Source organism: Canis lupus, chromosome 3, assembly GCF_048164855.1.
Source record: "Canis lupus baileyi chromosome 3, mCanLup2.hap1, whole genome shotgun sequence".
NCBI lineage: Eukaryota > Metazoa > Chordata > Mammalia > Carnivora > Canidae > Canis > Canis lupus.
Genome location: NC_132840.1, coordinates 28,702,517 through 28,728,914, shown reverse-complemented (window position 1 = coordinate 28,728,914; position 26,398 = coordinate 28,702,517). Strand labels below are relative to the sequence as shown.

The window sequence follows — 26,398 nt, the reverse complement described above, 5'->3', positions numbered from 1 at the left end:
CCCATCATCCAAACACTGCATGTGTCCATGACCTTTTCAAATTCCCTAAAATCACAGCAAACTGGAGTCAAGAAAAGATGCTGGAAATGACTTGGTTCAAGCCCCAACTTCTACCTGTGTGTAAAGCTGGCATGCAGAGGTGAGGAGAGAGGCCCCAGGCCTGTATCACACAGACCTGGGACACATAGCATTTGGCTCCTTTGGGGTGGTGTCCTGGGAGGGTGATGGGCCAGGGGAGACGCAGCCTCTGCACACTGCAAGCCCTACTGTCCTTCCTGTCAGAACACCACCCCAGTGATAAAGCAATGACTCACACACGGACAAGAACGGGGTGCAACTTGCCCCACCATGTTATTTCTCAATTATGGAAAGATCATTAAAACGCTACAGGACTGGCTTAAAGAGAAACGATTCTCACCGGAGCACCCAGGGAATCCCGAGTGATACATCTCTGATGGAGAGGCCAGCTGGCACCAGGCGGGGGATGCACAGCACGTGGTGCAGAGATGCTGGGGGGCAACGTGCAGAGAGGTAAACCCACATCAGCGACTGAGAAAACGCTAACCTAGAGAAAAGCTTTGAGACAATCCACAGAGTGAAGACCCAAATGAAGTTCTCTTCCTATTGTCATCATGAGAGGAAAGACATTTTTCAGATTTGGAACGATCCATGGGAACGACAGGCAGGGTCAATTACTTAACACCTGAATACGTGGATACACCCTAGGCCAGTAGAGCTAAGGTCTTTAAAAAAACAAAACAAAACAAAACAAAAAACAAAAAAACCCAGCAGAGACATGCAATGAGGGAAATCTGCAGGAAATGACACAGCCAAGAAAAATACCTGCAAGTCCACCCACAACTCGATCATATCAGCGATGACGGTGCCTCATCTGCCCGGTCCTGCAGCACGCTGGTTCAAGTCGGTAACAGATCTGTCCACAGGGAGCAATCCTCTCTTATCAGCCTTATGAGTAAATAATTACAAAGTGAGATAACCATAAGGTGGTTTGTTATGTCCTAAATTATCCAAGAATCATTTGAAACGATAAAACCAGACGTCCGGAAAGGTTCTCAGCAACACTATCCTAACAGCCAAAAGAGGTGGGAAGAGCCCAGGTGCCCATCACACAGAAGCAGATGAATGAAGGGCCGTCTATCCACAGGATAGGATTTGACTACAGACAGGAATCGAGTACTGATGCACACTACCACGTGGGAGAATCGTGAAATCACGACACTGAGTGCAAGCAGCCATCACGAAAGACACAGTTCCATGGATGCAAAGTATCCAGAGCAGGCCAACCCATAGAAGAAAGCCACCTGGTGGCTGCCAGGGCCTGGTGGAGGCAAACGGGAAGGGAGAGCTAAAGAGCACAGTGCTACTCGGTAGAGGGTGGAGTGGGTGGGTGGTGTTCTGGAATTAAATCACAGTGACAGCTGCACAACCTTGTGAACACACCAGGAAACACAGAACTACCCTCAAGAGTGAATGAACCCACGGGATGCGAGGTATAGCACAATACAGCTGTCCTGAAAATACCTAGGGGCAGACAGCTGTGGGGAAATAGGCCCACTCCTCCACCTCCAGAACCCTCTGCCTCGACACGGCCTCGAAACACTCTGGCTCAGGATAGGGCTCCCAGAATTTAGCCCCTAGGAAACCAGGCACAGCTGGACACAGCAGCAGCTTCAGGGCTTCTGAGGTACCCCCAGCATCTCAGCACCAGTTCTATGCCTGCAACCCCCAGAAGAGATGGGAAGGAGGCCGCACTAGGAGCCCTACCCGCCCAGTGCAAGCCAGTACCACCACAGCACTGATCAAAGCCCTTTTTCATGCCCGCAGGGCATCGGCAGTGAAGCCCGCAGTGGGCAGATGAACAGGCCCTGAGGACTTCTCCAGAATAACCGAGAGCATGGGCTAGTTGCCACTGTGGCCACCCTGAGTCTCCCTGTGCAGGGGTGCTCAGACTCCCCTGAATGTTAAGGAGGATGCCACTGAAGACAGTCAATGGCAATGGCTCTGGGGTGACCAGGATTCGACAGAGAAGGGAGAAAGGTAAGAGGGGAGCGACTCAGCCTCTACAACCACAGCCCCGCCCAACACACCAGGCATCAAACAGCCCATCCATGGGGCACAACCCATAGACCACACTGGCAGGTTCCCACAAGAGGCAGTAAGGAAATGCCCACCACAAGTGGGCCCAGGAGACACAGTCTCGGGTCTGGTCTTGGTTCTGTCATACCTGCCACTGTCCCGAAGTCAGCCATCATACCACCAGGGTCTGTTTTTCACCTGTTACATGGAGCTGAGTGCAGAGCTGAGAGCTCCTGGAAGCTGTGGCACTTTTCCTTGTCACCTGGCCAGAAAAAGGCCTGGCTCCTGCCCCTGGCCAGCTGAAGAAACCAACCAAGACACAGTTAAGAGAATAAAGAGACAAGCCAAGGACTGGAAGAAAATATCTATAAAACACGTATTTGATGAAAGACTTTTTTTTGTTGTTCTGGTTTTTTTGTTTTGTTTTTAGATTTTATTTATTTATTCCTGAGAGAACACAGAGAGAGACATGGGCAGAGGGAGAAGCAGGCTCCCAGCAGGGAGCCTGGTGCAGGACTCTATCCCAGGAACCCCGGGATTACGACTTGAGCCAAAGGCAGACGCTCAATCACTGAGCCATCCAGGTGCCCCCTGATGAAAGACTTGTATCCAAAATATAGAACTCTTAAAATTCTACAATAACAACTCAATTTGAAAATGGGCAAAAGATCCAAACAGACACTTCATGAAATAAGACATACAGATGCCAAATAAGCACATGAGAAGATGCTCAGCTTCATAAATCAGTAGAGAATTGCAAATTAAAGCCACTACACACATATTAGAATAGCCGAAATACAGAACACAGACAAAATACCAAATGTATGGAGGCTGTGGAGCCCAGGAACTCACTCACTGATGGGAATGCAAAAACGGTGCAGCCACTGTGGAAGATAGTTTGGAATTTCTTACAAAATTAACTCCACTCTTTAAGTGTATTCTATTCTATATTCTATCAGTTACATAAAAATATATGTAAAAATTTAGTAGGTACATGAAAGCAATTAAAGCAAAATCAAGTAAAAAAAAATATTGTTGGGTAGGCTGGACTAAGAGTATCAGTAATATGTTTTCCAGAGATGCAAAATCCTCAACACAATATTACCAAACCAAATTTAAAAATATATTAAAAGGGTCAATAAGCACGATCAAGTGGGATTTAATCCAGGGATGCAAAATGATTCAATACCCACAAATCAATCAATATGATACACCATATTAACACAATGAAGGAGGGATCCCTGGGTGGCGCAGCAGTTTGGCACCTGCCTTTGGCCCAGGGCACGATCCTGGAGACCCGGGATCGAATCCCACGTCGGGCTCCCGGTGCATGGAGCCTGCTTCTCCCTCTGCCTATGTCTCTGCCTCTCTCTCTCTCTCTCTCTCTCTCTCTGTGACTATCATAAATAAATTTTAAAAAATTAAAAAAAAAAACACAATGAAGGATAAAAACTGAATGGTCATCTCAACAGATGCAGAAAAAGCATGTGACACAATTTAATATCTATTTATAATAAAAACTGTCAAAAAAGTGGGTATACAGGGAACATACCTCAACATAATAAAGGTCATATATGACAAGCCCACAGCTAACATCATACTCAACCATGAAAAGCTGAAAGCTATCCCTCTTAGACCAAAAACAAGGCAACTCTCACCACTTCTATTCAACACAGTACTAGAACTCCTAGCCACAGCAATCGGATAAGAAAAAGAAATAAAAGGCATTAAGATCAGTAAGGAATAATAAAACTGTCCCTATTTGCAGATGGCATGATACTATATAGAGAAATCCCTAAAGAATCCACCAAAAAGGGGTACCTGGGTGGCTCAGTGATTGAGCATCTGCCTTTGGCTCAGGTGGTGATCCCAGGGTCCGATGAGTCCCACATCGGGCTCCTTGCAGGGAACTTGCTTCTCCCTCTGCCTATGTCTCTGCCTTTCTCTGTGTGTCTCTTATGAATAAATAAATAAAATCTTTTTTTTAAATAATAAATAAAAGAATCCACCAAAAAACTATTACTACTAATAAGTGATATCAGTAAAGTTTCAGAATACAAAATTAACATACAGAAATCTGTTGTATTTTTATTTTTATTTTTTTATTTTTTTTTTCTGTTGTATTTTTATACTCTAATAATGAACTAGCAGAAAGAGAAATTAAGAAACCAATCCTATTTGGGATGCCTGCCTTGCTCAGTGGTTGAGCATCTGCCTTTAGCTCAGGCCATGTTCCCAAAGTCCTGGGATAGAGTCCCACATCGGGCTTCCCACAGGGAGCCTGCTTCCCTCTCTGCCTCTGTCTCTGTCTCTGCCTATCTCTGTGTCTCTCACAAATAAATAAATAAAATCTTAAAAAAAAAAAAAAAAAAAAAGGGAATCAGGGCAGCCCCGGTGGCCCAGCAGTTTAGTGCCATCTTTGGTCCGGGGTGTGATCCCGAGACCCAGGATCGAGTCCCATGTCGGGTTCCCTGCATGAAGTATGCTTCTCCCTCTACCTGTGTCTCTGCCCCCCCCCCTCTCTCCGTGTCTCTCATGAATAAATAAATAAAATCTAAAAAAAAAAGGAATCAAAGCCACAGTGAGATGCCACTTCACACCCACTAGGCCAGGACAGCTGCAACCCAAGAGGCAGATACCTAGCACTGATGTGGAACCCTCTGGCACTGCTGGGGGAGGGCAACAAAACAATGGCCAGGCTGGATAACACCTGGCAGCTCCTCCAAAGCTTACCTCTAGAGTAACCATAGGACCCAGCAATTCCACTCCCAGATCAACTAGTTTTACTCATACCACCTCTGACATCTGGTGTGCGGGGTTTTTTTTCTGGCTGCGTGTCCTACAACTCAATGCAGTCCTGACGCTAACCGCCCAGGGTTAGTGCAGATCCTATGTTCAAGGGCTCAATTGTCCTCACCTTGATGCCAGTCCAAGTCCCAGGCCACCTGCACTTCAGAAAAACTGGCTCTATATATGGAGTTCCTACAAAAACCTCCTCCAATTGGATAATGTGCTGGAGCAGCTCACAGGACTCAAGCAAACACTTTATTCCTATTTACCAGTTTGTTATAAAGCATATACAGCTCAGGCATAGCCAAATGGAAGAGACTCATAGGACATGACACGGAGTGGGAGTCCGGCACACCGCCCTTTCCAACACCTCCATGTGTTCAGCAACCTGGAAAATCTCCAAATTCCACTGCTGGGGATTTTTATGGAGGTCCCATTATGGAGGTACTGGTGATTAACTCAACTTCCAGCCCTCCCTCCTCCCACATCCAGGTAGGAGGTAGAACTGAAGGTTCTGACCCTCTAGCTATGCCTGGGCCATCCTGGCTACTGGCCCTCATCCTCAAGCTATCTCATGGGCTCCCAGCCACCACTCATCTCAAGAGCACACCAAAGACACTCTCATACAGGAAGTTTCAAGTGTTTTAGGAACTCTGTGCCAGGACCCAGGGAAAAAGATCAAATATATATTTATTAAGCCACAGTGGCTATATACTCCAGAGAAATAAAAACATACGCCCACACAAAGACTTGGACAGGAGTGCGCATAGCAACATTATAGATAGCAGCCAAAAGGTGGAAATGCAGCAATGTCCATCACCTGATGAATGGATACGTGAAATACGGTATGTACCCCTACAGTGGATGATGAAGGAAGCACGGCACCTGCTACAACCCAGATTATCCTTGAAAACAGGATGCTCAGTGAGAGAAGCCACACACAAAACACCAGATGGCACAATTTTACTTATTTGGAATGTCAAAAGACAAACCGATAGAGAAAGAATAGAGATTAGTGAGTGGAGGGGATTTAATAAATTAATAAAAAATTATTAAATTTATAAAAAATAAAGAAAAAAAAAATAAAAAAAAAATAAAAATAAAAAATAAAGCCTCATTTAGAACAGAATCGACAGGCCAGCAGGGGGCGCTCTCACACCCAACTGGTCAGCTGCAACCACATCTGGAAGAGAGGTCTCCACAGGTCCCCACCACATCACTCCTGCCCGACCACCCCAGTACCCCTGCGGAGGAAGAGAGGCGCTCAGGTTCAGGCATCAACTCAGCCAGTGAGAGACTGTCACAATGCAGCCAATGAGAAGCCACCACACTTCCACCTCCCAGTCTGCTCCAATGGACTTTTAGTTTACAACAGCCCTCCCAGCTCCCCCTTCCCTCTATAAAAGCAACCTCTTTGTTCTCCAGACTTGCCAGTGGTTTCACAGTAGCATGCTTGACGCGGGTTGTCATTCTCTGCTATTCCCAAATAAACCTATTTTTGCTGGTGAGGTTGTACACTTCAGTGAGTGAGTCATAGAGAACACAGGTTACGTGTCAGGAGAGCTGGTACAAAGTAGGGGGGTAATACATCCACTGAACAAAGTTTCTGTAAAAGTTTGAAATAAACACAGGAAGGCCCCGGAAAGCAGCACAAGGTGATGCTGCTGAAGATAAGCCCACCACGCAAGGACAGCTCCCCCCGCCCTGTACAAACCTGTTGGTCCAAAATTTCAGCTTGACCCCTTCCCTGCGGGGACAAGCAGAATGCACACATCCCCAGACTGCTTAGCAGCGCGTGCCCAGAGAGTGATGAGCCGGAACAGCTGTTGGCAGGCACAGTGCTTCAATCTCCACACCTGCCTCAACCCCTCCAAGGTGCCAGCTGCCCAGAGCCCGGAGCCCACCAAACCTGAAAGCCCATGTCCTCCAACAAAGCCTGGCAGGTTTCAACTGGTCCCTGGCAGAAAAGCATGCTAGATCCTCCACTCCAGATGAACATGTGAGTGGGTATGCTCCATCAAGCAGTTCACTGAACACCCAGCACTCAATTGATTAACAATAAATCCTGAGTCATGTGACCCAAGGCTCAGTCTGCCCTACGAGCTGGACACCAAGAGTGGAAGATGCCACTGCAGTGGGCACAGAAATGTCCCTGTCACCCTACCCTGGAGTGACACAGGCTCGAAACAGCAGATCAGACCTGGTTACAAAAGCCTTCGTGGAAGCGCAGCATCTCTCCCCAGGACGCTGGGAGCTCCCAGGCCCCAGATGCTCCCAGGTCGCTGCCTGCCTGGCGAGCGCACGGAGGCGGAGAGCATAGACAAGCAGCTTCATTTCACAACAAGTTTACCCAGCTGCCAGCACAGGGCTTGCTAGCAGCCTCCACTCCCGTTTCGCCAGCAGGCCTGACCAGCCCAGAGTCCTCCCTACAGGAATGCAGGTCTCCCTCTCCCGGTGGCCTCCTCCTAGGACCGCCCTTCCTCTGTCCACGGTCAAACTGGCACTTCTGCTTCCGGAAGCGTCTCACAGGATGCTTCTCTACAACCCCAGTGATGCATGGAATTCATGACTCAGGCCCTGAGATCATCGAGCTTGGCTCTCTCCTGAGCAAATGAGAGAGGGCGACAACAGGGCCACAGCCTGTCTGTGGAGTAGCAGCATGACCACTCATAAAAGGAAAACCCACTGGATGGAGTCAGTAGGTTAGAGGGGAAGCTGTGCCACTCCACAGCAATCACAGATGCTGACAAAAGAAGCTTCCAGGAAAGAATCCTCAGCTGAAATCTGGTGCATGCTGCCTCTTCCACAAGAACGCAGCCACCCCTGCAACTGAGCCAGGGAAAGGCCACCATCACCTGGAGCCCTTGCTCCTTTCTGGTGGACATCCATTCCTTCCTCTCAGGCTCCCCCCTCTGCTCCCTGATAACCCTCCCCCTTCTGTCTGTTGGACTTGCCCACGGTTTTACCACAGCTCGATTGTCCCAAATTGCAACTCTCTGCTCTTTCCAAATAAACCCATGTTTGTTGGTAAAATAACTGACTTTTGTATTTTTAAGGTTGCCATTCTTTGGGGATCAGAAGTGGGATGCAGGGGCAACCCTAGCAACCCTGAGGCCAGTAGACACACAGGTGGCAGTGCCCCCAAAGCCAGCCAGGAGGGCTTGCCGCTTCCTTGCTGACCCTGGATTGTGAAGGCAAGTTTTCTCCCACATTTCAAGTACTGCTGTCTTTGTGTTTGAGCTTGCCTGACTTCATTCAGGATCTATTTTTGGGCTCTGACCTTTCAGTGAGTACTCACTTATCTGCCCTCTGGTCTGATTTCTGTTCCTGTTCTTTTTTTTTTTTTTTTTTTTTTAATAATTTTTTAAAATTTATTTATGATAGGCACACAGTGAGAGAGAGAGAGGCAGAGACACACACAGGCAGAGGGAGAAGCAGGCTCCATGCACCGGGAGCCCGATGTGGGATTCGATCCCGGGTCTCCAGGATCGTGCCCTGGGCCAAAGACAGGCGCCAAACCGCTGCGCCACCCAGGGATCCCTGTTCTTTTTTTTTATAAATTATTTTGACTTTTTAGTTGTTTTTTTTTTTAATCTTTTTTTTTTTATTCATGATAGTCACACAGAGAGAGAGAGAGAGAGAGAGAGAGAGAGGCAGAGACACAGGCGGAGGGAGAAGCAGGCTCCATGCACCGGGAGCCCGACGTGGGATTCGATCCTAGGTCTCCAGGATCACGCCCTGGGCCAAAGGCAGACGCCAAACCGCTGCGCCACCCAGGGATCCCTCTGTTCCTGTTCAAACTGTGTTGTGTAGGAATTTTTCTGTGTGCTCTAGAGACAAACCTCAAGGAGATGGGGTCCCCATCATCAAAACTGGGGGTGCTGTCCCCCACTTCTGGGACCACAGTTGGTTTTATGTTTAAAAACTATAATCCCTCCTCATGAGCATTTTTTTTATGAGCACTTTTTTTAAAGATTTTATTTATTTACTTGACACAGAGAGAGAGAGCACACACACAAGCAGAGGGAACAACAGAGGGAGAGGGAGAAGTGGGCTCCCCACTGAGCAGGGAGCTCAACACGAGGCTTGATCCCAGGACCCCAGGATCATGAGCCGAAGGCAGATGGTCCTCCGACTGAGCCACCCAGGCACCCCCCTGCCATGCACACTTCTAACTAAATGGACCAACTTAACCGAATGTAATTTAGAACTTCTATGGCCATTATGGGAACTTTTAATCTCCCCAAACTTACTTTCTCAAACTAAACTGGACAGCCATGGCTCTAAAACCAGGACACCTACTGGTATCAGTACTTTGAAGGTCTAGAACATTATCAGGAATCTAGAAATGCTTCTGCAAAATACACTTTCTGGACGTGATTCTTGATCTCAGGGTCATGAGTTCAAACCCCACAATGGGAGTAGGGTTTACTTAAATTAATAAATAAAATCTTAAAAAAAAAAAAAAAATGGACACAGAGGCTCCTGAGGTCTCCTCTTCCCTTTCCCATCTTCTCTGTCTCAGGACATGCCCCAACCACATCCAGGGTCCCACCACCTCCTACCTTCCTCTTCCTCTGAGTCTCTCTTGAACCTATTAAAATGTGCCCCTTTGAGACACCTGGGTGGCTCAGCAGTTGAGCGTCTGTCTTTGGCTCAGGGCCTGATCTTGGTCCAGGGATTGAATCCCACATCGGGCTCCCTGCGAGGAGCCTGCTTCTCCCTCTGTCTATGTCTCTACTTCTCTGTGTCTCTCATGAATAAAAAAATAAAATCTTAAAAAAAAAAAGTGCCCCTTTAAAGGTAAGTCTTAGGATCCAAATAAAGCCCATATTTCTTACCTTCTCAGACTAAGGCTGAATTCTGACCCACAATTTGAGTTTCCTAAAGTGACTTGAGGACCTGCAAAGGTAAGCTACAGAATCTTTTTTTTTTTTTTTAAGATTTTTATTTATTTACTCATGAGAGACACAGACAGAGGCAGAGACATAGGCAAAGGGAGAAGTAGGCTCCGTGCAGGGAGCCCAATGTGGGACTCGATCCAGGGTCTCCAGGATCACGCACTGGACTGAAGGCGGCGCTAAACTGCTGAGCCACCCGGGCATAAGCTGCAGAATCTAATAGTCATTCAAACCTTACCAACTTGCTTTCTCAGATTTATATCAACTAGTCCACAGGCTCACAGGTGAGTACCAAGCCAAACATGAGAGGCAACTAGCCGAATGGGAATATCCTGAAAGAAAGAGACCCCCAACTTGCAGCAAGATGCTAGAACACTTGCTGGAAATCTCCATGGGGCAATTATAGCAGCCTGCTGATGGGAACAGAAGTCAGGCTTGCACACAAGACTGGTGAAACCTGTTCATGACCATTATAATCAACTCCAAATTGCCTTTAAAGAAAATTCTGGTCATCCTTTAAATGTTGAATCCACCTGGGGAGCATATGACTAAGTTTATGAACAGGCGGAACTGGGATTTTTCTTTGAGTTAAAAGGAGTAGGATGAGGGACACCTGGGTGGTTCAGTGGTTGACCATCTGCCTTTGGCTCAGGGTGTGATCTCAGGTCCTGGGATAGAGTCCCGCATCAGACTCCCCACAGGGAGCCTGCTTCTCCCTCTGCCTAGGTCTCTGCCTCTCTGTATCTTTCGTGAATAAATAAATAAAATCTAAAAAAAAAAAAAAAAAAAAGAAAAGTAATAGGATGAAATGGAAACTATGTCCACTCTAAATTTAGCTAATCTGGCAAACCAGCTCACTTGTATCCACGAAACTCTCCGTTTTCAACTCCAGCAGATGAAGGTCCTAAATAAAACCAAAACCTCCTAGTTTCTGCTATTATGGCAAAAAGCCAGGACATTGGAATAAGGCTGCTACCATTTTTAAGTAGGCTCCGAGCCCAGCATGGAACCCAACACAAGGCTTAACCTCACAACCCTGACGTCAAGTTGAGCTGAGATCAAGAGTCAAGACACCAAAAAAAAAAGGTCTAGACACCTAACTGACTGAGCCACCCAGGTGCCCCAAGACTGCCACCATCTTTTTTTTTTTTTTTTTTTGTATTTATTTATTCATGAGAGACACAGAGAGAGAGGCAGAGACACAGGCAGAGGGAGAAGCAGGCTCCATGCAGGGAGCCCGACATGGGACTTGATCCCCGGGCTCCAGGATCACACCCTGGGCTGAAGGCAGTGCTAAACCGCTGAACCACTCGGGTTGCCCGCCACCATCTTTTTTTAAAGAGCTTTATTTATTTGAGAGAGAGAGAGAGAGAGAGAGAATGACCAGGGAGAGAGGCAGAGACAGAGGAAGAAGGAGATACCCCGCTGAGCAGGGAGCCCAATATGGGGCTTGAACACAGGACCCTGAGATCACGACCCGAGCCAAAGGCAGACACTTAACTGACAGCCACCCGGGCGCCCCAAGACTGCTACCATCTTGAGCACTATGGGCCCCTGCATCCCCTCCAGCCAGCCTAATTCCCAACGTTGGAGCTCTGAGAAACTACAGAGGCCCCCGACACAAGCCACTGCTTGACAAGAGCAAGCCATCTTGTTCTCTACAGGAGGATTATCCAGGACCTCCAAGCAAAAAACAACATGGTTATCTCTCAGCATCCTGTTACTCCTAACCCCTGTATGTTGCTGACATTTGTTCCCAGAAAAAGCAAGTTTTTTACTGCACTTGATCTATGCAGTGCATCTTCAGTATTCCAGTTAATAAGGAGAGCCAAGATCCTTTTGCTTTCACTTGGGAAGAACGTAAATACATTTGAACAGTAATGCCCCACAGTTTCACAGATGGTCCTTGCTTCTCATAAACCTTAAAACATAATTTGGATGATATACAATTTTCTGTAGGCTCTACTTATTATAATACATAGATGATCTGCTTCTTCACTGCCCTTCTCAAACCTCTTCACAAGAAGACAGCATCCACCTGTTAACACTTTTGGCCTTAAAGGGACATAAAACCCCAAAGAAAAACTGCAGTTTGCTAAAATCAGGTTTGATACTAGGAAACCTGATCTCAGAACAAGAACTACGTTAGAATCCAGGTAGGCTTCCTGAACTTCCCAAAACCTCAAACTAAGCTCCAATTACAAAGTTTTCTTGAATTGGCTGGTTAGTCAAAATTGGATGCCAAACCTCTCTTACGGCTCAATCTATACATGTTTTACTAAAAAATGAAAGATCAAGGGCTCCTGGCTGGCGGAGTCTCAGTAGAACATGCGACTCTTGATCTTGAGAACATGCTCAAAGCCCTACATTGAGCACGGGGCCTACTATAAATATGAAAGTAAAAGTTAAAAAAATGAAAGATCAGGAAAACACAGCTTTGGGGCCTTTAGAAGAGCCTAATAAGACCCCTGCCCTCAGATATCCTAATAATTAACTTCTCTTTTTCCTCTCCATAAATGAGAGGGAAAGGAATGCCTTAGAGCACTCACCCACAAAAACAGGGACCATCGTCCAGACCCTGTGGCAGAGGAAAATCCCCTCTGCTTCACAGCCATTCCTGCCACCAATTACCCTGTTAGTTAAGGCCACTGAAGAAAGAATCACAGGATCCCCTTTAACCATCCTTGTGTGTTGGTCAAGGGTAAAACCACATTTATACCAATGCTCAGCACACCATGGCTCATGACTTTGGAATGTTGGTTAACAGTGAGGTTTCCTTACCTTGAATGGGAATAGAATTAAAAATGGTCCCATCTACAAAATTTATCAGATGCCACACTTTTGCTGGCTGCTGTGGCTATGATTAAGGCTCCTCAGGATTCCAGATGCAACTCCCTGGAGACCAAAAGAAATCACCTCGCTGACATTTCTCCCGAAAATGATGCCATCAAGAAAACCAACAGCCAAGTCTCTGTCGTGATCCAAAGGGATGTTGTTCCAGATGATAATTTGGAAAAATCGATGAGATATCCCACAATTGGCCCCAGAGAAGGAAAAACAATATTGGAAATCTAAACATTGTGGGATCAATAAAAAGAGAGAACTCTGGTTTTGGACCTAATAACAATCTGGCCCTCCTGGAAATTCTAAAACTCCCACCACTCATCTCTGTACATCCACTAAACCACTGGTCCACTGACAAAATGATAGTGCTCATGAACTAATATTGGTGAAGAATTTTGTTTTTTGGTGGAGAAATATTAACAAGCCTGCAAAAAATGCCTACTTTACTTACCCACCAAAGTGCAATCTGGGGAAACCTGCTCACACAAATGGATGTTAAACAGCTTTGCCTGTCTCATAAATACGTGTTAGTCACAATTCATACATTTTTTCACTGGCCTGACCCTTTCCCTTATGGGCAGCACACTACTTCTTCTGGGGTTAAAATTCTGTTCAAAAAGATTATCCCCACCTGAGTAGCTCCTCTCAAACTTCTTATTGATCAAGCCACTGCTGGGTGGCTCAGCGGTTAAGCGTCTGCCTTGGGCTCAGGACATGATCCTAGAGTCCCAGGAAGGAGTCCCACATCGGGCTCCCTGCATGGAGCCTGCTTCTCCCTCTGCCTGCGTCTCTGCCTCTCTCTATGTCTCTCATGAATAAATAAATAAAATCCTTTTTAAAAAATCATCTTAAAAAAATAAAAATTAAAAATAGCCATATTTTGTAGAACCACCATTTTACCAACCATTCCCAAGATAAAAAACCTTAAGCATCACATTGCAACCTGGAGATCTCATCTGTTGGAAGAGTCACCTCCACAAAGACTCTCCAACATTGCTGGAAATGCCCTTCTCAGGCACTGGTACCCAGCCCCTGTGCCACCAAACTCCAAGGAACAGACTCTTGGATTCACACAACACATCCAGAGGAAGGAACAAACCCTGACTGACCAGCACACCAGCTGGTGACCTGAAAGCAGAGGCTTCCCAGGCGTGAAGCAGATGGCATCTGACGAGACAGCTTTCCTCGGATGTCTGGACCAGGTCTGTGTGCCTTCTCCTCGCTGTTTGGTTCTACTCTTACTTTCATGGAAAGATAATGCCCTCGTTCACATTTCCCCAAGCCTCTACAAAAAAGGGAAACTTTTTTTTTTTTTTTTTTTTTTTGGATTATGGCCTTTTTCAGAAACAGCCTCATCATGATCCCATGACAAGTTAGTTTTCAGTTGCTTTTTCTGAAGGATTAGAAGATTCAGGAGTCACAGGAGTCTTTCACCTCAAGTATTATTTGACTCTGGGTTCTTACCCAAACTCATAGTCTCTGAATTTGCAACCTTATAGGCTGTCTTAATGAATAATATTTGTTTTCCAAGCAGTTATTTTGAGATAACAATGCTGCTTTAATACATCTTTGAAGTTTTACTATTTTGCCAAAAAGTTCATTAGCTATTACTTCATGCTTAGACCTGCTCTGTACCATCCCAAATGTCCTCAGATAATTCTTTCCGTGGTACTCGCTATCCTGCTCTTTTTTTTTTTTTTTTAAGATTTTATGTATTTATTCATGAGAGAGAGAGAGAGAGAGGCAGAGACACAGGCAGATGGAGAAGCAGGCTCTATGCAGGGAGCCTGACGTGGGACTCGATCCTGGGACTCCAGGATCACACCCTGGGCTGAAGGCCATGCTAAACCGCTGAGCCACCCGGGCTGCCCTCGCTATCCTGCTCTTGTGGCCACTCTCAGCAGTGACTTCCAGGAGGCATACAGGACTCCGGCTTTGCCTCTGTAGGGAGAATTTCTTCCTCTAAGTCAGAGTAAGTACCAATACATATTTTCAGTTGGCTACTTTCAGACCTCCAGTCCTAGTACAGAACCAACCCATACAACTTGGAATTGTTGTTACTTCTTCTGCTGTACAAATACTTTAAGTTTCGTGTTTCATTGCCTGTCAAACTTCTGTAAAAATGATACTCAGTAAGGAGATGATCTCCAATGCTCATGGTCTTGATAAATATGTAGCATGGATGGAAGTGCCTGGGAGTCCTTCCTCCTAACTTTCCTTGTTCCTTAAATGTGGTCTTACATGGTTTCCAACTGCCACGCACTTCCCCTCCAAGATAGGACATGCCAACCAGGAGATCCTTCCTGGCACTGAGGGACAAAGCCACTGAATAACAAAACCTTGACTCTTGATCGGCAATGCTTTCAGAGAAAGAGCTTGATCAAAAACAAAGCAGGGGCAAGTGCGTGGCTCAGCCAGTTAAGTATTCAACTTGATTTCAGCTCAGATCATGATCACAGGGTCCTGGGATCGGCAAGGAGTCTGCTTGAGGATTCTCTCCCTCTACTCCTCCCCTGCTCATGTACTTTCTCTCTCTCTCAAACAAATAAATATATAAATCTTAAAAAAACATGGGGTGCCTGGGTGGCTCAGTCGGTTAAGTGATCATCTCTCAATTTCAGCTCAGGTCATGATCTCAGGATTGTGAGATGAAGCCCCGTGTCAGGTTCTGCACTGGGCGTGAAGCCTGCTTGGGATTCTCTCTCCCTCTCCCTCTGCCCCTCTCTACCCTAAAAAAAAAAACCCAAAACAAAAATGGCATGAAAATTAATAAGGCAAAACTAAGTGGAGTCAGGCTAGAAGGGGGATCCATGGCATTCGATATCAATTCCAGGAAGCACTGCCAATTACAGACTTCCAGAGAAGAATCATTGATAGGAAAGAATCATTAATTAAGGGCCCCAATGGAAAAAGATGTACATTGAATTTTTATAAGAAATCAACTACCCCTGCAGCTCAGCCAATGAGAAATTGTCATCACCAACCTCTCATTCAGAACCACCCCTCCTGATCTCCTTCTCCATAAAATAATGTTCCTCTCCTCTGTTTGTTGGCCTTGCTTATGGTCTTTCCACAGCTTGCATGTCCTGAATTGCAATTCTCTGCTTTTCCTGAATAAACCCAGTTTTGCTGATAAAATAATTTTTATTTTATTTTTTTTAATTTTTTATTTATTTATGATAGTCACACAGAGAGAGAGAGAGAGAGAGAGAGGCAGAGACATAGGCAGAGGGAGAAGCAGGCTCCATGCCGGGAGCCTGACGTGGGATTCGATCCCGGGTCTCCAGGATGGCGCCCTGGGCCAAAGGCAGGCGCTAAACTGCTGCGCCACCCAGGGATCCCTAATTTTTATTTTTAAAGTTAACAGGAGGGGGATCCCTGGGTGGCGCAGCGGTTTGGCGCCTGTCTTTGGCCCAGGGCGCGATCCTGGAGACCCGGGATCGAATCCCACGTCGGGCTCCCGGTGCATGGAGCCTGCTTCTCCCTCTGCCTGTGTCTCTGCCTCTCTCTCTCTCTCTCTGTGACTATCATAAATAAATTTAAAAAAAAAAAAAAAAAAAAGTTAACAGGAGGAAGTGGGTGGAGCTGTGGGCAACACGGCCAAGATTCCCATCTCCACGACCTATAAGCCTCTAACTCCCATCAGGCCAGACCAGGCCTCCAGCAGGGATGAGCAGCTCCACCTGGACTGGAAAGCTCTCTGCATGGGAGGTGTCGTCCCCATGGGAGGCTGCCAGCCCTGTCCCAGGGGTCCTGGGACAGCAGGGTAGCTGAGGAAAAGTATGCATGCACACAGTGGGAAATTCCCATCCCTACTTTGGACAGGGGCTCTCAAGCTCCAGTGGAGCACTGAGGGAGATGCGGATTTCTGGCCCTGGCCCCCAAGACGAAAAAGCAGTAGGTCTGGAATATGGACTCAAGAGGCTGTTTGCCTTTTCATTCTTTTTTTTTTTTTTTTTTTTAAGATTTTATTGATTTATTTGAGAGAGAGAGCAATTGAGTGCAAGCGATGAAGGAGCAGAGGCAAAGGGGGATAACCTTCAGCAGACTCCCCATTGAGCATGGAGCCCAAATCAGGGCTTAATTCCAGGACCCTGAGATGACAACCTGAGCTGAAACCAAGAGTCAGACACTTAACTGACTGAGCCACACAAGCGTCCCTGTCGTTTTATTCTCTATTGTGGAAAACATCACTTACAAGAGCAGGGAGAAGGAAATGAATCCCTGAGTCCCCACCAAACAACTCCACTGGTCAATTCTGGTTTCAGGTGACATGTTTCCTCTCTACTCCCACTCACTCCCTCACTGAGTTTAAACAAATCTCAGACATCACAGAACGGCATTTATAAGTATCTCAGCATTCCCTCTAAAAGAGAAAGACCAGGGACGCCGGGGTGGCTCAGCGGTTTGGAGTCTGCCTTCAGCCCAGGGCGTGATCCTGGAGACCTGGGATCGAGTCCCACCCACATCGGGCTCACTGCATGGAGCCTGCTTCTCCCTCTGCCTGTGTCTCTGCCTCTCTCTTTTGTGTGTGTCTCTCATGAATAAATTAAAAAAATTTTAAAAATAAATAAAAGAGAAAGACCCCATTTAAAAACAGAACCACAAGGGCGCCTAGGTGGCTCAGTCAGTTAAGGGTCTGCCTTTGGCTTAGGCCATGATCTCAAGGTCCCAGGATTGAGCCCCATGTCGAGCTCCCCGCTCAGCAGGGAGTCTGCTTCTCCCTCTCCCCCTGCATGTGGGTCCATGCTCTCTCTCAAATAAATAAAATCTTAAAAAAAAAAAAAAAAAACAGAACCACAAAACAATTATTCCACCTAAAATATAACACCAATTCCTTAGTGTCGTCAAGTACCAAGTGAGTGTTCAAGTTTCCCCAATGATGTCCTAAAAGTTTTGAAATCCACATTTGTGGACTGTATTCACAACCACCAACAGCTAGAAAGTTCTCAGATGTTGCCTGACTGGTGAAAAGAGAAACAAAGCACAGGTAATATAACAGGGCGGTAAGAAAGAAGCACAGCACATACAGCAAGTGGTGCTCACAAGGACAGTGCCAAGTATATGATTCCATCCCCGTGAAATTCTAGAAGAGGCAGAAACCAGAGTGATAGGAAAGCAGACCTGTTTACCAGGGGTCGGGGCTGGGTAATGAAAACATCCTATGTCACAGTTGTGATGGTCATTCTGCAGGTGTACACATTTGCTAAAACTCAGTGAGCTGTAGGCTTAAAACAGGTGCATACTGGGGCACCTGGGTGGTTCAGCTGACTGAGCTTCTGCCTCCAGTTCAGGTCGTGCCTGGAGTCCTGGGATGGAGCCCTGCATCAGGAATCCCTGCCGCTCCATCTCCCTTTGCTCTTCTATGCTCTCTTTCTCTAAGTAAATAAGTAAAATCTTAAAAAAAAAAAAAAAAAAAAAAAAGTGCATATTATTGTCTGTAATCATTATCTCATGAGGTCATTTTTTAAAAAGCATAACTACAATGATCTCACCTTAAAAAACTAGAAATTCCTTAGTATCTTTTAAGTTTCAAAGGACTATATCCGAGTTCCCCCAAGTATCTCAGAAATGTTTTAAAATCTGCATTTTGTTGATTTTCTACTCAAGTGTAATTTGCATGCAGAACATGTGCATTTGTAACAAGCTGTCTCAGTTATTCAGATGTAGGTGGTCCGTGGGGAGGAGGGGATTGACCACATAATGTGTCCTCCTCCCGAGAACACCTCTGGCAGGGAGACACAGTGGACCTAGAGGCACACAGTGTGTCCACGGGGGCTGGGTCCCACCTGGATAAGCCCCCAGCACAGGGCTAAGAACATCGAAGACCTCCTTTAGAGTGGCGTCAGGGGCCGGCAGGGGGAGCTCTCACACCCTGCAGGCCAGCCAGGAAAAGCAGCTCTTTGCAAGTGCATTGGCGGTAGATCCTACTGTACCACCCCGGGAGCAGGAAGCAAGCTTTCCTCTTCCCCTGGCAACAGCCCCAGCCAGTGGGGGACTGTCACAACTCAGCCAAAGAGAAGCCACTACACTCTGAACTCCCAGTTTGCTCCAATAGACTTATGGTTCCCACAACCCTCAGAAGTTCCCCCCTCTCCAATATAAAACAGCATTCCTCTCCTTTGTTCTCCAAGCTTGCCTATGGTTTTGCTATAAGCTTCCTTGCCCTGCAATTCCTGAATAAATCTTTTTTTTTTTCTGGTAAAATAACTGGCAATTTTATTTTTAAGATTAATAGGAGAAAGCAACCTCTGGCCAGACTGAATGTGGGGAGCTGATGGGCTGTGGTGCCAAGCTACCTGGCTCACTTATGGGGGAGGCTGGGCAGTGGGTGAGCACAGCCTACCCAACCATAGGCTCCTTGGGCTGCAACGATTGTGCCTTTTCCCAGAGCCTCTCTGTCCTGGCAAGAAGGGAGTTAGCACTGGTTTCTGTAAATCAGATTCAGTGTTTTCATTATTTCCACTGTAAATCCAAACACAGAGTCCAAGGGGAAAAAAATCTAACCCATTAACATACTAGAATTCAGGTCCTTTCCACTAATATTTTGGCTACTAAATGCCACATCTACCAGATGCTGTGTCTCCTAGGGGCCAGACACTACTCCAGGCATTCCCCACACAACAGTGAACAAAGCAGTTCCTAACTCAAGGCATTTCTGAGCAGATTTGCATCTAAGAGCATGCAAACAAAAAACCCCAAGCAGACCTCACACACTTACCTACAAATAAAGAATTCCTAGATTATCCACACCGAGCAAAGGGCAAAGTCCATACCAAGGTCCACCTCCATTAACTAGGTGGTTTGAGAGCCAATTGCAGTCCCCAGGGAGCTTCTGAAACCTTTAGGAAATCCTTCCTCTCATAAGCCTGCCACAAATCCCAATTTCTAAATCCCACTACATACTATACTGGCCCACAATGTAGCCACAGGTCAGAAGAGACTATCAATGTTTACATTCAAATAAGTTTTTTTTTTAAGATTTTATTTATTCATGAGAGACACAGAAAGAGAGAGAGGCAGAGACACAGGCAGAGGGAGAAGCAGGCTCCATGCAGGGAGCCCGATGAGGGACTTGATCCGGAGACTCCAGGATCACGCCCTGGGCCAAAGGCAGGCTCTAAACCAATGAGCCACCCAGGATGGATCCCCCATTCAAATAAGTTTAAATAAATGCAATTAAAAATCCAGTTTCTTCAGGGCAGCCCCGGTGGCTCAGCGGTTTAGCACGGCCTTCGGCCCAGGGCATGATCCTGGAGACCCGGGATCGAGACCCACATCCGAGCTCCCTGCATGGAGCCTGTTTCTCCCTCTCTGCCTGTGCCTCTCTCTCTTTCTCTCTCTCTCTGTGTGTCTTTCATGACTAAATAAATCTTTAAAAAAAAAAAATCCAGTTTCTCCACGTCTGGCCACATTTCAAGCACTCAGTGGCCAGTGACTAGTGGTTACCATATTGGACTGTACAGACATGGACCATTTCTATCACTGCTCCATGAAGCCTAACTCTCCAACAACCTGTTACAAGACACATCCTTGAACTTTATTTCAGTAAACACTCGGGGGCTGTTCTTAGGGGCCCACACTGATACCATAGTTAAGTCTCACAACCAAATATAAACTTCAGCTTTGGTAAACAGAGGAAAAACTATAGCAACAGGGACACCTAGCAGGGAATAATCCACCAGTAGCCTTCAGTTCCTGGTCAAGGCCCAAGGGCTGCCCTTGACCAAGTCCTTAACCTCTGAGGGCCTCATTTTCACCATCTGTAACATGACAGAGCTGGACTGGGGGCTCCCTAAGGGTCCTTCCAGGTCTGACATTCTAGAACTCTGAGTCCAACAAAGAAAAATGTAATCTACTAACTAAATGTTTATTAACATTACTTACTTCGGGCTCCCAGCATGGAGCCTGCTTCTCCCTCCTCCTGTGTCTCTGCCTCTCCCTCTCCCTCTCTCTCTATCATAAATAAATAAATAAATAAATAAATAAATAAATAAATAAATAAATAAATCTTTAAAAAAAGAAAAGGGGGGGATCCCTGAGTGGCTCAGTGGTTTAGCGCCTGCCTTTGGCCCAGGGCACGATCCTAGAGTCCCAGGATAGAGTCCCACGTCAGGCTCCCGGCATGGACCCTGCTTCTCCCTCCTCCTGTGTCTCTGCCTCTCTCTCTCTCTCTCTCTGTCTATAATAAATAAATAAATAAATATTTAAAAAATAAATAAATAAACATTACTTAAAAATAAACCAAAATAAATAAAGAGAAAAAGCTCTTCTAAGACTTTAAGTGCTGTCCTGGACCTGTAACCTAGGGCTAGGTCAAAAGGTAGAGGAAATGACATCCCACAGTGGCCGCCCATCCAAAGTTCAGGTTCTCATAGGTAAATTGCCCTCTTTGTGAGCCCATTTTCATAAGCACCATGTCCAGCAGCATGCCAAAGATTGTAATCCCCACAGCCACCCTCAAGGAGGCATTATCATCTCCACTTCACAAATAAAAGAGCGGAGGCCCAGCAAGGTTTAGGAACGTGCCTAAAGCCATGAGGCAGAGAGCTAGGATTTGAATCCAGGCCCCCTGAGCCTGTGTTCCACTTTTTGGACAAAAAGAGCTCCCATTTACTTACACAGTGCCAGCCAAGCACTGCCAAGCACTGGATACACTTTCTTTAACACCCAGAACCACCCATGAGAAAATGGGACACTGAAAGGCCAGGCAGCTTCCAAAGGGGCAGAGGCTGAATTCATTTAAGTAATGCTAATGTTTATTTAGCAGATGACATTTTTTCCTTGTTGGACTGCGGAGCTGCTTCTAACCACTGCCTACCCCAGCCTTTCAAGCCCCATCCCTCCAACACCTCCTTCAAAACTGAGCATGAAAAAAAAAAAAAACCTGAGAGCATCTTAATTATCTAGGATGATGGAGAGTCTGGCATCCTTCCCTGCTGCCCTGTGAACCTTCCAAAAGTGGGGACCAAATTTTCCACGTTGGTCAGTGTCCCTCCATGGCACTTTGCTCCTTGGAGGCATCCAGTGAAACTTGTTAAATTCATGGGCTTGGCTGTCTTTGGCCAGGAGGCTCCTCTTTCAACACAGGGTATCAGCTTAAATGTCCTTAAAGGGCTCCCCACCCTGCTATGTCCACTCTCCAATGTCCTGTAGTTTCTCCAGGCCAAGCCCTTGTGAGCCTGGCCCTCAGCACAGCCCCACCCCGACACCCTTTGGCAGTCATGCTGGGCACATGACGCTCACCTCAGCCAGGCATCCTGCCCACTTGTTCCAAGGCCACTCAGAGACAAAATGCAGTTGTGAATATGCCAGAGGCAGTGTGGTACACACCATGGGTACACACATTTGTTTGTGCACACACAGAAGTGCCTAAAGCTACCCAAGAACCATTAACTATTAGAAGGTGGCTTAACAAAAGATAACATGTACAAACTGGGTATTCATCATACTGATGAAGTAAATAAAAGCTTGGCTTTCCATGTGTAGACTGAAGTCAGTATCTTCTTTTTTGAAAGGGAGTGCAGAGGAAAATATATAGGTCTGGATACAGCTCACCTGGCAGGAGCTACCCTCAGGTCTTGTGGTTGGATGAACTTAGAGAGACACTGGGTCTTCCAGAGCCTCAATTTCCTTCCTCACTTCACAGAGGTGAGATCCCTGCCATCCTGCCTCTCAGGGAAGTTGGGCAAACCCAATGAGACAGCAGATACACAGGCCTTTTGCAAACACTGACTGCCAAGGTCACCTGACCAATACAAGGATCCAAGGCCCCAACTCCAGGCCTATCATTTTCCCAACTTAACCGCTTCTATTATTTTTGCCCTGGAGCTTGGGAGTTGGTGGGGCCTTAACCACCACACCACCAGTAACAAAGGGAACACAGTAAGGCTCCCCTTAAAAATCTTCTCTCCCTGGAAAACTCAAAACTGACCTTGAGGTCAGGAAAGGCTTCTGACCGAGTAGAAGTGAGAGGTCAAGGCAGTCCATTGATCCCGCACTTAATATATACCCAGCCAATGCCTTCTCAGGTGAGATGTCAACATCCACAGGAAACCAACCTGCCTGGGACCCAGGGTCAGTGTGATGCCCAACCTGCAAAGCTGAGGAACCCGCCTGCAAAGCTGAGGAACCTGCCGCCCCCAAAGCAAGAAGCGGCTCCCTCCTCGGGGTGAGCCAGGCCAGGCCCTGCTACAGGCCCCAGTCCTGCCGTGGCTTTCCCGGACTTCTTGCCCTTATTCTGCTCAGGCCCAAATACCAGCGTGTCTGCTTCTGGTTTTTCCCAAAGGGGTGCAGAGTAACCTTGAGGCTGCCCTCCGCGCTCCAGTGGGAAATAACCCAGCTCGTGATCTCCGGCTTCCTCCGGGGCTTCGGTCTACCCGAAGGGCTCGTGCAGGAAGACACGGGCGAAGAACCACCCTTCGCCCCCATTATGTAAGACGCTTCCGGGCTCAATGGAGCAGTAAGCCGTTAGCGGGAGGATATTTTCTGGTCTTCAGGGAACACCGGCTCTTCGCAGAAGCCGAGGCAGGCCACGGACCGAGCTGTAGCTCCGCAGCCCCCGCCCACTCGGGGACCCACCCAGGGGCTCGCCCGGCGAGCCTCCACTCGGGGGCTCCGGCTGGCGATGCACCACCGCCGGGAGGACGCCCTCGAGTGAGGGGGCTCAGCTGGGGCCGGGCTGCGGCCCCGGGGCGCCCGGGCGCGGGGCGGGGCGGGGCGCGGGGGATGCGCACCGACCCGGCCCGGAAGGGCGCCGCGTCTACTCCTCCCGCAAACTGCGTGCGTGGCGGCCGCGCCGTCCCCGGGTTGCCAGGGGCGGCCGGCGCTGCGGGGCCTGAGGCGCATCCCCGCCCGGCAGGCGGGCGACGAGCCGGAAAGGCAGGGCCGGGCACTGGCTGGGGCGGGGGCGGGGGCGGGGGCGGGGAGGGGGCAGGGCGCCGAGGGGCGCGGGCCGGGGCGCAGACTCGGCGTCCTGGCCGCCCCCCGCGCGGCGCGGCCTGCTTACCGGCAGATCTGGATGGCGGACGGGGTCTCCGCGGCGGGGCCTGACATGCCGGCGGCGGCGACGAGCGGCTGAAAGAGAGCGCAGGTGTCTGGCAGGCCTGGCGCGGAATGAATGAGCCCGGGCGGCGCCATGGAGGGGGAGGGTGGGGGCGGGGCCATGGCGCCGGAGGGGCGGGGCCTGAGCGCCGGCGGCGAATCGAACGCGGCCTCCTGCGCACGCCCCGCCCCGAGCCCCGCCCCCGCCCCGCCCCCCGGCGGCTGCCGGCTCCGCTGGCGTCCGGTTCTGGTTGCGGCGGGGCGCGGTGGGGTGCCGCTTCCAGAAGGTTCGGCGGCTGTTGGGCGGCGCCGCGGGGGGCGGCCGCGTGGGTCAGCCTCGCCCTGCGCGGCGCCTGTTGGTGCGGGGCGTTCCGGCTGCCCGCGCCCGGCGGTGGCGGGTCACAGCGCCCCGCGAGGCGGCGGCGGCCCGCGCGCGGCAGAGAGGCCCGCGGGGGTCCGTCCGGGTCTCGCCTTCTCGAATCAGCCATGACAGGAAATTAGAGGCGGTTTCCCGTAAAGCGGCATTTATGGCCGGGCTGCCGTGTGTTGTGCTGGGAGACACGTGGGTGAGCGGAACCCGGAGCGCGGGGCCGGCCGCCAGGGCAGCGCCCCTGCTGCAAGCGGCCGAGCTGGGCTGGGCTGGGCTGGGCTGGGGATCGGCCTACACCGCCCACTGCAAAGATCTCGCGGTTCGCGCAGAAGGACTTGGGAGTACTGAGCTTTTGCTCGGGGGTGGGGGGGTGGGGGGCATACTGCAGTAGGGACCGTAAGGATGCTGACCTGTTACGTTGCACAACGTGCTCTGCCAGGGAGTCCAGGTGAAGTCGGGGTCACAGATAACACCCATAGTACACCAAAGAGGGCAAAGGTGATCACTCTACCTACCAGAATTACAGAGAGGTTTTTACCCTGGAGGAGAAATTGCTTTTTTCCAAATTTGTTACAATTACCATTAATTGCTTTTGCAGTCCGATTTTTAAAAAATCTGATAAACCCACAGAGCTGGAGCTGTTTCGTGAAATGTGAAAACCCATTTAGTCTAAACTGAATACCTCTGAATGAATCGTTCATCATCCTGCTCACTCCAGTATTGCCAGACCATGGAGGTGGCCCAGATCATATCTGTGATTAAAGATTATTGCACTAGAAATTTTGTTGTGTAATGTGAATTAATGCAAGCATCAAGGGTCACACCAAGCCTGTTTAACCACCACCTCTTCCCAGGTTGAATCCCAAAGTAGACAGATTTCTTACAATGGGACCAAGGAGCAATAGCCAGATTTGGAGCCAACTCATCTGAGCCTTAGGCCAGGCAGTTTCCTTATCGTTTATTTGGAGGAGAAAGGAGGCAGCGAATGTAAGGGGCCTACCACAATAATTAGGGCCTTTCTTCCCCTTTGTTCTCACCCAGAATGTTCTGTTTCTCTAAAGTGCCCTTCCTTCCCCAGTCAGTGCGATGGAAGAAGGATTTACAGAGTCCCTGCTCTATTTGTATAGGTGGGAGAAGTTCCCATGAAGATGGATATATTTTTGTTCTTCAAAAAGCTCAATATCTAATTGGGAGACAAGTCTGGGACACAAAGCCTGGCTGTGACTACAGGCAGAACCAAATTTCTAGACTAGGGGATGGGCTGAATGGCTCAGGATTAAATAGCCTGGGGCCGGGATCCCTGGGTGGCGCAGCGGTTTAGCGCCTGCCTTTGGCCCAGGGCGCGATCCTGGAGACCCGGGATCGAATCCCACGTCGGGCTCCCAGTGCATGGAGCCTGCTTCTCCCTCTGCCTATGTCTCTGCCTCTCTCTCTCTGTGTGTGTGTGTGACTATCATAAATAAATTAAAAAGTTAAAAAAAAAAAGAAAAAAAAAAAGCCTGGGGCCCTCACAAAGATGGACAAAGAAGAGATCTGAAGCAACATCTGGACCTTTGTGAAAGAGTGTAGCAACATCTGGACCTTTGTGAAAGAGTGTGGCTCCACTTTGGTCCGAGACAGGGACTGTCAACACTCTCCCTGTGACAGCTCCTCCAGCAGCAGAAGGAGCTAGGGAACTTTACAGTCCAACCAGGACATTTAATGTGTCCTGGTTCTATGTAGAAAATGGTGTTTCAGGATTAACCACTTGTATGTGATTGCCAGTTGTTTATGCCCTTGCCTGGTGTTCCAGATCAGCAGTCAGGAGAGGGGAGGGTGTGATCCCATAGCAAAAACATCAGGAATTACCTTTACTACAGCCCTGGTGGATTTATACTGCCTTCTCACCTTACGGTCTCCCTCCTGCACTCCCCATTCCGGGGTTTTTCCTAGGTTCTCCCCAGGCTGCCAGGCCATTTCTGTCCCTCTTTCAGCAAGACAACTCAGAAGAGCTGTTTGTATACACACCCTGTCCTCTGCACCCCCTCCTCATTCTCTTTTGAACCAATTCCATTCTGGGTTTTGTCTCTACAGCTCAATTTATCAAGGTCTCTAAGTCCTTCCAAGTTGTTAAGTCCAGTAATCTGTTGTCAGAAGCCATCTCTCTTGAAACGCTTATTCCTAGCCTTCCAAGAGGCCGGCTGCCACACACTGTTGTTTTTCTGGCCACTTTGCTCAGCCTGCTCTGCCGGTTCTGCCCCATGGGAGGCCCAGACCTCTCCCCTGAATTCAGGACATCCTCGTCTTCTTGCCTGGGCCACAGGTCACCCTAGTTGTGAATAGGCATCTCATGCTTCCCCCAAAAATTGCCCCT

General features: G+C 48.3%; 1 protein-coding gene and 1 long non-coding RNA gene across 3 annotated transcripts in view; one reads left to right on the top strand and one right to left on the bottom strand.

Moving 5' to 3' along the window:
- The window catches only part of ACOT7 (acyl-CoA thioesterase 7), a 102,395-nt gene extending 78,595 nt beyond the window's left edge, over positions 1-23,800 (bottom strand). Inside the window, exon 1 of one of the 2 annotated variants that reach the window (XM_072819889.1) lies at positions 23,641-23,800. In XM_072819889.1, the coding sequence (XP_072675990.1) occupies positions 23,641-23,798 (158 nt within the window). In that variant the 5' untranslated portion in view covers positions 23,799-23,800. Of the gene's footprint in view, positions 1-7,087; positions 7,385-23,640 lie in introns of those variants that run through there. The other variant, XM_072819890.1, reaches the window with a different exon arrangement.
- Positions 23,801-23,863: 63 nt separating this feature from the next.
- Positions 23,864-24,825, top strand: LOC140630182 (uncharacterized). The gene is made up of 2 exons (XR_012027980.1): positions 23,864-24,241; positions 24,644-24,825. It is a non-coding gene; the product is annotated as an uncharacterized lncRNA (long non-coding RNA).
- The last annotated feature ends 1,573 nt before the right edge of the window (positions 24,826-26,398 follow it).